General features: G+C 27.8%; 1 protein-coding gene across 2 annotated transcripts in view; it reads left to right on the forward strand.

Annotated features, from left to right (window-relative positions):
- The window catches only part of LOC100214758 (uncharacterized), a 134,392-nt gene that overhangs the window by 72,247 nt on the left and 49,645 nt on the right, over window positions 1-12,500 (forward strand). The window contains exons 20-23 of one of the 2 annotated variants that reach the window (XM_065804846.1): window positions 2,259-2,449; window positions 10,810-11,000; window positions 11,082-11,279; window positions 12,131-12,500. The exon at window positions 12,131-12,500 is cut by the window's right edge and continues 631 nt beyond it. In XM_065804846.1, the coding sequence (XP_065660918.1) occupies window positions 2,259-2,449; window positions 10,810-11,000; window positions 11,082-11,279; window positions 12,131-12,500 (950 nt within the window). The remainder of the gene's footprint in view (window positions 1-2,258; window positions 2,450-10,809; window positions 11,001-11,081; window positions 11,280-12,130) is intronic. The other variant, XM_065804847.1, reaches the window with a different exon arrangement.

The following is a 12,500-nucleotide window of genomic DNA, read 5'->3' on the forward strand; positions in this document are numbered from 1 at the left end:
GTCTCTACATACAATCAGCCTTCCTACAACATTTTTTAAAACATTACCAAGAACATTTTTATAAAGCAGTCCAATAGCTTATATTAATATCATTCCTCTTTCATTTTCAACTATATATTCATTTCAACTATATGATATATTCTTTTCAACTATATGATATATTCTTTTCAACTATATGATATATTCATTTTTCTGCAACTAAAACATATGATATAGGCAAATCTCTGTTCTGAGGTTTCAGTTAAATTAACTCTTATTGTAATGGCCTAAAATTTGAAAGAAAATTTAATTAACTATAGGTGTTGGATTTTATGCTATTGAATAATTTCCAGATGCATACAATTTTAAACAAATTGATTTTGACTTTGAAGATTAAAAGTGAGATGAAATCGACTCAGGAAGATGTGTGAAAATGTGAATGGTTTTGTAAAATGGTAAAGCTAAATCAGTTAAACTTCTGAATTCGACTTTCAATGGTTACAAACCCCTTTTAATTGAGTAGTTGGCAGGGCTTATATGTTGTCTCTGAGCTTTAATGAAGACAAATACAAGTTTTTTGACTTACTCTTAAAGACATATTCAAATAATGGGCGGTGGAATTATTTTGTATAAATGCAAACAAAAAATGAAAAAAGCGTTAACATCAGTAGTTTCAAAGGAAAAGTTTTATAAATTTTTTTCTTTCAACAAACTGCATTTAACACTTAGTTGATTATTATCATTTAACACTTGATTTATGCCTAATCTATTTAGTGAAAAAAATTAAATGTTTGTGCTAAAACTATATTGGCATTAAGATTTTAGAAAGTCTTTAAACATTTTACTCATAAACTGTTAAATTGTACATATTTTATGCAGGTATGATTCCTATCAGGAATCATACCTGCATAATATATTTATATATATATATATATATATATATATATATATATATATATATATATATATATATATATATATATAATATATATATATATATATATATATATATATATATATATGTATATACATATATATATATATACCCCCCTCAGAATTAGGGTTAGCATTTGGCAATGCCAGCCAAAAAGTGTTTAAGATCAGCAAAAAATTGCCAACCTTGCTTCTATGTTTTATAGTGAAACCTTTGTATCAAATTTTTTTTTTGCCGACTTGATGCTGACCTCTAACACATAAAAATTGGCAAGTTGTTGCTGACCTTTATTTTCCTGATTCCGAGGGCTATATATATATATATATATATATATATATATATATAATATATATATATATATATATATATATATATATATATATATATATATATATATATATATATATATATATATATATATATATATATATATATATATATTGTATTACATTATATTATTATTATTATTATTGTTATTGTTAATAAATAAATTATGAAATGTAAGAACATTAAAATAATGTCAAATCTATCTCTTTATATAAGTTGAAGTGTTGATGGATAAAAATTGGAATTTGTTGTTTAATTTACCCAAAATTATGGATTCAAAAGTGACTTCTAAAGATCTTTTAATTATTACCGTTTTTAATAATAGATTTTAATAATAGTCATAGTAAATAATCTAATATTAATTTTGTTGATAATAATTGATTAGCCTATCTGCAAAACACTCCTAAGTCTATGTAAAATAAAAAAATAACTGTACTACTCATTGTTGGTAAAGAACTTTGTATTTTCTTTGTTTAATTATAGAAACAAAAAAACTTTTCATTGATCTAATATTAAAATAAACAATAGATTTCAGTATATAGAAAGTGAAAATGGAATAAACTCAAAATTTTTATTTTTGTAGCTTTTTGCAGATGGGTTCCTCATCTATTTATATTAAATTTTAATACTGTTTTATTTGACTTTTTAACTGTTGGCTTGCAGTTAATAAACATCTTAATTTTATTAGAAGTTTAATTAGTAAAGAATGATTCATGATAAATCTGGATGAATGAGAAAAGACTAACAAAATAATGCAAATAGCAAAGTCAGTAACTAAGTAACAGTCAGTAACAAGCACTAGCAAATAAGCAATAAGGTAGCAATAAGGTAACAGTTGGGTGGTTTTCAAAAATAAGTTAAACTTTTTTAGTTTGAAAAATGAATACAACTAGGATTTAAAAGCTATGTTGCTCACAAAGCTCTTTATGCCTCCAATATTATTAGAGACTTTCTGTCCTTGATTATCACTGTTTTACTGTTTCTATACTTTGTTATTAGTACTATATTTTACTTTTAGATTATTTAAGCGTCTAGCTCAATTAATCAACTCAACAAAAGATAAAGATATTGTTCTTGAAAAATTTCTTATTCTATTGCATGATAGCTTGAATGTTCTTTTACACCCAAAGACATCTTCTGAACTTCAATGTAATCCAAGCATGGTTGATTGGTTGTTGTTGGTGTTATCCACTTTGTTAGAATCATCAGGTTAATTTTTATTTTATTACTCTTGCATTATCACATACATGCTCGAATGATATTTTTTAATTCATTTATAAAATAGTATAAAAAAGTGTCGTATTCAACACTCAGAATAGCGGTCGGCATTTGGCGATTCCGACCTAACTGCTGGCCTGAGAGTATCTGAAGTTGGCATTATTTTGCTGACATAAGAATTTAAAACTTATGTTTATTTGCTAATTCATATAAATGAAAAAAGATGAAATGGGAGTTTTATTTAAATTCTAAATAAAGTAATATAAATAGAAATGAAAAAACAAACTTTTAATTTGAATTCTGAATAAAATTATTTAAAAAAAACTGGCTAAACAAAAATATTTATAAACAAAAAATATTATTTAAACAAAAATATTTTTTAAATTCTAAATATAATAGTTAGAATAAAAACTGAAAAATTTAAATTTTATTTAAATTCACAATAAAATAATTATAATAAAAATGAAAAAAAAAAGTTAAATATTCAAAAAAGTACAACGGAAAAGCCAATGTTTTATCTGAATTCTTAATAAAAACAATTCTGAAAATTAGACACTAAATAATCAGTCTCGAGTCTCTATTTATCGCCTGGGATCTCAGTACAATACCATACAATATTGGAATCAAAATTATGCGATACTGGTATCGAAAGTATTGGTAATGTTGGTATCGTATGGTATCATTTGGTATTGCTGTGATACCTTACAGTATCGGTATCAAGATCACTCGGTACTGGTGTCAAAAGTATCGTTAATATTGGTATTATTTAGTCTCGATGCAATACATTACAGTATCGATATCGAAATCACGCAATACTAGTATCGAAAGTATCGGTTATGTTGGGATTATTTGGTCTCGGTGCGATACCTTGCAGTATCGATATCGAGATCGTGCAATACTAGTATCAAAAGTTATCACTTATTTGGTATTGTTTTGTACCAATAGTATCATTTGGTATTGCAACTTGGGTCATCATGACAACTTGCATTTTATTTTTATAAACAATTAGTAATTTGAAATAGTAAATTCGTATTATTAATGAGATGTATATAACTGACTCATTTATTATAAAAGAAATTCTCAAAGATGGTTGTACGTGTTTATTATTTAATTTCTTATCTAGTATATTTGTTTTAATTTAAATAATTGTGTGGTATCACTTCTATATTTTAATTTCTCATCTGTTATCATTATTACAATTTTTTCTATCGTGATTAAAAGGAAAAAAAATATTTTGTTTAACATTTATTTCTATATTAAATTATTACAAATAATTAAATTATGCTAAACAGTGTGTAAGGGGCAGACAAAAAGAAAAATGGGTATTTGGGGTTACTACCCTCCCCCTTACCTAAGAAATGTCAAACTTTAAAATATTATTGATAAAGTTAAAAATATAAAAAAAATAAAAAATTGTAATTCAACATTTTATTATTTATATAACCATTCAATATATTTATTAGCAAACTATCGTATAACCTTTCTAAAATCGTTCAAAATGATCAAATGAAACAGTTGTTTTATTTAAAAAAAAGTAAATCTTATTTTTATATTTTTTTTGGTCGGACTACCCTCCTAACAGAATGACCTGGATCCACCCCTGCTGTGTGAAGTTTCTCATATCATTATTCCAACTCTATTGAATTTTTATTCCATTCAGGTAAAAATTTTATGTGCAGAATTAATCTCCAATGGAATAATTTTGCAACCATTAAAGAGAGTTTTCCATATAATTCTCCAAAGGGAATTGCTTGTGATGCAATCGTAAACGATTATTCTATACGAGTATTAGAAATGATTGTTCAAAGGGAATTAATTTTGCAACAGTCATTACAGTTATTTAAATTTAATTATTTGTGTGATATCGTATCCATATTTTAATCTGGTATCGTTACTTTAATTAAATCTCTTGTGGTATTGTAATTCTCACCTGGTCTTTTGTTCTGTGTTCAACATTCAACAACTAAACTTTATTTATAAACAATTAAAAGTATACTTTAGTTATTAAAGAAATTGAAATAATCCCAGATTAAAATCTTTTTTTATTAAATTCTGGGATTATTTGAAGCAAAATATAGGTAAGCACTACTTACTAAGTATTGTTTATACTTTATCTCAAAAGGTAATTGCCGACAATGCCAGGGAATAATCCTGAGATTGATTACTGGCAGAATTGTTTTTATATGTAATAACTTAACTCTCTAATGTAGTAGTTTGCGTGGCCAAGCGCATTAAATTATGGTCAATGAGTCCGGAGTTCTAAACTCAAGTCTTTTTGAAGGATTTAATTTTTTTTAAAATGCAGTTTATTTTTTTACATTTTTACATTATAACTATTATTGTTTTTTAACTATTTGGATTTAAAAAGATTTAATTTATTTGGTGGAACAATAATTCATAAATCAACTGATTTTTAGGGAAAATGCTCAAAGCACAGTGTGCTACCACGCGATACAAGAACATTTTTCTCGGTATCGACTTATACGATTCCGATTATCTAGTGTCTAAAATATATATATATATATATATATATATATATATATATATATATATATATATATATATAGAGAGAGAGAGAGAGAGAGAGAGAGAGAGGAGAGAGAGAGAGAGAGAGAGAGAGAGAGAGAGAGAGAGAGAGAGAGAGAGAGAGAGAGAGAGAGAGAGAGAGAGAGAGAGAGAGAGAGCAAGATAACGATTAACAGATGAATTGGGAAAACAAGATAAAAAAAGCGTCATTCAATGATCCACTCCAGATATGGCAACAATATTCCATTCCTATGAAGGATTTGAAATTTTTAGAGATAAAAAATAGAATCCCGAGTAAGAAAGTTTTGAGCACAATGAAGAGATGCAACCTTAGCAGATGCTAGTTTTGCAATGGATTCAATATATGGTTTTAAAAAAAGATCAAAAGTAAGAGTTAATCCTAGAAAACAAAATGTAGATGACTCATCAAGTACATTACCATTCATAAATATAGGAAGATCTAGATTTTTTGCAATAATGATTAGCTGAAAATAATTGAGTTTTATCTGAGTTAAAGTTCACCAGCCACTGAGAGCTCCATGCTGTAGCAGAGGTTAGATCTTTTTCAAGCTCAAATGCCCCTTCCAAGCAATCAGAGACTTTTGACTTCTTCAAGATGAGAGATTAAGTGTTTGTTAATTAAAGACTCAAAAACCTTACTAATGATAGTAAAAAGACTAATGGGACAGTAATTAGATGAGTCAGATTGCTCTCCAGAATTTTTGAAAATACATATAACAAATGCTGCTTTCCAGCAGGCTGGAAAACAAGACTCTGGGAAGACAAATAATTTTTACCCAAGGTCCCTCACGAAAGAAATCATGGAAAGTGTCCAAGTCATCTTTAAAGTAGTTGTAAGAGGTACGATGAGAGAGGGATTATGATGATGAAGAAGAATGAGATAATAGTTTTAAAGAGATCAAACTGTAATCGGAAACTGCCAGGGTGAATGTGGAAAAACTTTGCACTGATTAGGATCAGAAACAAAACACAAGTCAATTAGAGAAGGTAAATAATTTGTATTGTCTGGAAAGTGAGTTGTGGGCCTTAACACTTGCAGAATCACTGACACTAGAACCAAGTCATTCAGTGTGATGAGCGTTAAAGTCACCAACAGCAAGAATATTGGCTGAAGGATAAAGAGAAAGGGCTCGGTGATCAACAATAACATTGAAAAGAGTGCAGTCTTGAGATAAAGGAGAACAATATAGAATAAAGGTAAAGATGATAGAGTGATGTGGTGCTAATATATATATATATATATATATATATATATATATATATATATATATTATATATATATATATATATATATATATATATATATATATATATATATATATATATATATATATATATATATATATATATATATATAAATAAATGATAGATTTAGAGAACTTGGTGATGACGATGGTTTTTTATGTTTTATAGTTTTTGCTACTTCAATGATTTTTTAAGTTAGTTAAATAACTTTACTCAAAGCACAGATAGTACTTAGTACACCATTTAATAGTCCAAGCATTTGTCTCTCTACTATTAATAAACCCTAAGCCATAACAAAAGGCTCCAAAATCCCCCTCGAAAATGCACACCAAAAGTACAAACAGGGTTGCCATCCATGCGCAACATGGTATTGTTACTTCTTTGATATTTTACAGCTATTGATGGAGTCAGCCTCTCTGAGAGTTACCCCAGAGTTTGGCAAACCTGACCATCAGCTGGTCTCAGAACCATTTAAATGAGTTTTAGAGCTCTTGTTAGGAGATAATAGAATGAGTTGTTTAGTCTAAAAAAAAGGAGAAACAAGCAAAGCCCGTGCAAAGAGTCAAGAAGGTTCAGCATTCAACATCCTAAACTGAAAACAATGTATTATAAATACATCTACAGCAGCCTAATAGATGAAGAATAGGTGCGAAGCTAATCAGTAGATAGAATCTGTTTACCCTTTATATTTTTGCCTAATAGACCTTCTACAAGACAGTAGCCAAATGCATTTATTGTCTCCCAAGATGAATATTTTTATTGATATACCACCTCTAGCTTTTACTCAACTAATAGCCCGAAGATGGTTCTCTGACTCAACACACCCTGTGGATGTGTTAATTCAGAGTATCAAAGGCAGCAGGACATTATTTTAATTTCTAATAAAATGATGAATGAAATGAAATGGCAAAGCGAAAGTTTTATTCTAAATAAAGTAATTAAAATAAAGTTGGCAAAACTTTTATTTATTTTTTTTACAAAAAAGAAAAATTTGACAGAAAAGTCAGAGAACTGGGCATTTGTTTTTCTGTCAATTTTCTGTTAAATTTTTGCATGTTGGTTGGTCAATGTCAATTTTCAAATTTTTGTGTTGACCTGATGCTTACCTAAAACAGTTTTAGGTTAGCAATTTTATGCCTACCTCATTTTCCCTAATTCTGAGGGCTGCATATTGCAGGTTAGCACTCATGTTTTATAGGAAAGGGAGTGGAATGCTTAGAGAAAAAGTCACTTTTTATTTTTATTGAATTTTGGTGATTATAGTATAGTTGACTACTAGAAAATTTTAAAAAGATTCTTTTAATTTATTAACCAAAACTTTGTGCTTAATTACCGATGGCCACTTTATACTTCTTAGTAAATCAGTGGAAATGTTTAACAACATTATGTCAAGGTCTTGAGCTTAAAATTTTTTTTTACTATTTTTATTTTATGTGTTTTTGTACCGTCATGCGGGTTATGTACCGTCACACTTGAGATACCCGGGGTTTCTTGAACTCAAAGAAATAAAATGTTTATTTATTTTTTATAGAGTTATTTGGTATGAAAGTAAATAAGTTAATTATACACTTACTCAAATCAAGTAACATAAAAAAAAAAGGTTAAATTTTTTTTATCAAAAAAATATTTTTCAAAGGAAACTACAATAATGGTAAAAATTTAAAACTTTTACCATTATTGTAGTTTCCTTTAAAAAAAACTTTTGTCAGTCCAGACACAACCAAAAAAGATAAAAATTATTTGACAACATTTCTTAAAAGGGGTATCGGTTGCTACAAAATTTAGCAATTATAATTGTCTTTTATTTTTATTATTTTGATAAAAAAATTGTATTTATGTTTGAAGTTTAAGATTACTTGAACCCAAATGTCATTGTAGCAGCTTATGTTTGGAAATGATTAAATTTGTTTTCTATTAACATTAAACCCTAAAGTGTAATAATATATTTAAAAGGAGTTGATATATCTGTTATTTTAACCATTTTTTAATATTTGTTAGGTTATAAAATGTATACCTAAATAATGTTGATGGTTGGTTAAAGCTATTGTTATTCACCTTCTTGCGTATACTTCGTGCTATCATAACTTGTTCTACCAGAATGGTTTGCAGATATAAAAGAAAATTGGGATCTAAAGCTTACAAAGACCAATCAAAACTTAGAGCAAGCCTGTATTAATATTAAAGTGGAGCTATGAGTCAACGATTTGCTGAAAAACAATTTAGAATAAGCCATTCCAGCATTAAGAAAGCTCTTCTATCACCTTACTATCACAAAGAAACATGCAGGGCATACTATTTGAGAGATTTGCCGGAAACTTTAAAAGGGTCAGGGCTGCAATAACACAACAAACAGTCACAGAATAATTTGATCATCTAGATAATGAAACAGAAAATGTACCAGCAGAAAACATTTGGAGTTTTGACGAGAATAATTTAACAGATGACCCTGGGGAAAAAAAATGTATCCTGAAAAAAAGAGTAAAATACCCTGAAAGAATTATCAATAGTTCCAAATCAGCAATTTTGCTTATGTACTCTGGTAATGCAGCTGGAGAATTGCTAGCTCCTCATGTGTACTACAAGGCTGAGTCACTTTATATCATATGGACAGAAGGTAGCCCACCTGACAAAAAATATAATCGCTCCAAAAGTGGGTGGTTCGAGAATAACTCATTTAAAGATTGGTTTGTTAGTTTGCTACTAGCAAGGCTAAAAAGGCAATCTGGACAAAAGTTGTCATAAGCGATAATCTCAGTAGTCACATTAATGTCAATATTTTAAAACTTTGTGAAGACAATGATGTTCGCTTTATTGGGTTACCACCAAATTCAACACACCTTACCCAACCACTGGATGCAGCCTTTTTCAGGCCAATGAAGATGTTGTGAAGAAAAATATTATCTGAATGGAAAGTGGGTCCTGGAAAATGTGCAACCACGCTTAATAAAAACACTTTCCCTTCTCTGTTAAATCGCCTTCATAAATCAATTCAAACAAATTGTGCAGAAAATATAATGTCTGATTTCAGAAAGACAGGGATATATCCTCGCAATCGACAAGAAGTGTTAAAAACTTTTCCACAAATGATTGTTTCCCTAAGGAGATCGAATAAGAATGTCAGTCAATCATTTCTTGGCTTTTTGAGAAGATCAAGAAGTGCTGATATTCCAACTATGAAGCATGTGAGAAGAAAGTTGAATGTTCCAGCAGGAAAAAGTATCAGAAAAATGATTCATGAGATGTTATTAAAACAGATGCGCCAAGTATAACTAAAGGAACTACCAGTACTATTCGTAGAGGTAGAAATAAAAGAATTGCTCTACATTAAAATAAAAGAATTGCTCTACAAGAATCTAGCTTCAGAACAAAATGATGACAGTTCAGATAGTGAAAATGAACAAGCCAACTTAGTTGCAGGCGATGTTATTAAAAGTAGCAGAACAAATAGTAGCGATGAGAATTTATCTGCCAATGACAACATAAGCAAAAGTTTAGATCTGGACAACACGGAAAAGGTAAAACTCAATGTTAATGAGTATGTGCTAGTAGAATTTGATAAAAAGTTATTTCCTGGTCGCATTGTAAGTGTTAGTATGGAAAATTTCTTTCTACAATAACGATGAAATAAAAAAGAATATCAACAAATCAAAACCGGTATCGTTTAACAACAGAGGTCTTTTTAAAATTGCAGAGCTTGACAATTAATGTACTAGTACTCCTAGTACTAAGTATACTACAACAACAGTATACCAGATCTTATTATACTTTAACATTATTTGTATTATTAATTCATTTAAATTGTTTTGTTAACAGCAGATGTCTTTTTAAAAGTGCAGAGCTAGGCAGTTATTGCACTTATACTCCTAATACTAAGTATGCTCGACAACAGTATACCAGATCTTTGTACTTAATCATTATTTGCAATATTAATTTGTTTAAATTGTTTTTCTTTGTATGGTATTTTTGTGACATTCAATAAAAACTGATACTTTTTACACTATGGGTTCAAGTAGCCTCACAACAGGGGCTACTTAAACCCAAATTTAACCCCCCTAAAAAGCGGGGACCGAAGTCCACCCAAATATTTTTTACTCTATAATCATCATTACTAATTCACAAGTCCATGAATTAGCAACAACAAGTTTTTTTTACATTGACATAAATATGAGAGAGAACCACAAACATCAAACATGTATCAAATTTGGGTCCAAATAGCCCCATGACGACCTTATGACAGTATTGTTTTAATAGGTGATAACAAGTCTCTTTTTACTGGGAGAAAAAAATACCATTAAGTGTTTTAATATAGAAAATAAACTCCAACTAACATTGGCATCAAAATTTTATTTGAAGAACGTGTTGAGGTTTTAAGTAATTAAAAAGTTAAAATAGTTTTTGTGTTTGTGTATTTATGTTTTAATTATTTAATTTTTGCTATTTTTATATAAACTTTTTATAAGTAAATAAATTTAAGTTATTAAATTTTTTTTTTTAATAAATGCTATGTTTTATATTTTAGTAAATGCATTTGTTTTATTTTTATCTTTTTTTTCTTCCAGATTCTAAAGTTTATGGCTACTTAAGTCCTTGGGAATATCTATGTTTGCCAAAATCTGTTTCAGATGATTCTAATTCTATGGATAGTAATACCTTATCCTCAGAAAAATTGAAAAAGCAGATGTTTGATAAATTGCCAAAAAATTATTTTACGCACTCAAAGGAAACTAAGGAAACAGATGAAGTAAGTTTTGTGAGTTTAAAGAAAAAATTATTTCTCTTTTCTTTTACATTTTATCATAGTTTATCTCTAAATGAAATTGTTTTGTTTTAGAATCCATCAATAAATGAAGAAGATTTTCAAAAACTTTACATGAAGTCATCAAGTCAAGAATTTAATAATGGCTTTTTTCTTGAACAACCGTTTTTCATACAAAGATGTTTAGCTGTACCTACTTTGAAAGTGTTAATGGAATTTATATCTTCTAAAGTAATCAGCGGAAATCTCCATCAATTGACCCTGGCCTGCAAAGTAGTTTTGAAATTCTAAATGATAAAACAGTTTTTAGTTATTATAAATTACTTCTCTACCCTTTTACTAATTTGATTCAGGTCAATAAATGACTAATAAATTATGTAAGGAGATGGTCAATATATGGCATGTAATTTTGATACACTTTTTATAAAACAAACAACAATAAGTGCCATGTATGACAACAAATGACATTTAATGTTAATGCACTGTATGTAAGGTAAACATTAAGGCATGTAATATAATGTTGACACATGTCATGTAAAGCAAAGTTTAATGTTGAAAATATGTTGATACACATCATGTAAAGTGAAGGTTAATATATACTTCATGTAAGGTGGAGATTAATGTATGCCATGTAATGTTGATAACTTCATCTAAAGTTTAATGTATGACAAGTAATAATAGGTTATATGAAAATTTATTATTACATGTCATACATTTAATATGACATGTAAATTTATTATAAATATAAAGTGAAAATTAATGTATATTTCATGTTAGGTGAAGGTTAATGTATGCCATATAATGTTGATACACTTCATCTAAAGTTAATGTATGGCATGTAATAATAAATTAAACAAATTTATTAATAAATTTATCAATCAATATTGTAAACAATCACAGTTGACATTAAAATATCACAAAAAAATTTTCAATATTTTTTTTTCTTTTTTTATTTATTTTTTCTTTTTTATTTTTTTTCAAGATTTTTTTAAGTATAAAAGTAAAATAAAATTTGTAAAAAAAATTTTTTATTTGATTTTTTTATTAAATTTTTTTTATTTTTTTATTTATTATGTTTGCATTTTTATTTGCATTTATTTGTTTGTACATTTTTTTATGTTTAGGTTTCTTCATTAATTTTAGCAAACTGTCACAGTATAGTTTACTTGGAAGACGTTTTATTGAGTGAACATCTCAAGATGCTTCTTACACCTTGTTTGGTATCTAATACAAAACACTGGCATCTCCTTGCCATAAACACACTTGTTAATTGTTTTCTCAATCAAAAATCCTTTTGTGATGATAAAAAAGTAAATTTATTAAATGATGAAAAAGTAGACAATTCAATGACAGAAAAAAAACAAAAAAAGAAAAAAAAAATTTTTGAAAAAAAAAAAAATCAAGAAACCAGAAATTTTTTAAAGCAGCTTTTAGAAATAACAGAAGGAAAAATAACTGACAAAAAAAAAGATTTGTGTAATAGCTTAGCAAAGG

Source organism: Hydra vulgaris, chromosome 09, assembly GCF_038396675.1.
Source record: "Hydra vulgaris chromosome 09, alternate assembly HydraT2T_AEP".
NCBI lineage: Eukaryota > Metazoa > Cnidaria > Hydrozoa > Anthoathecata > Hydridae > Hydra > Hydra vulgaris.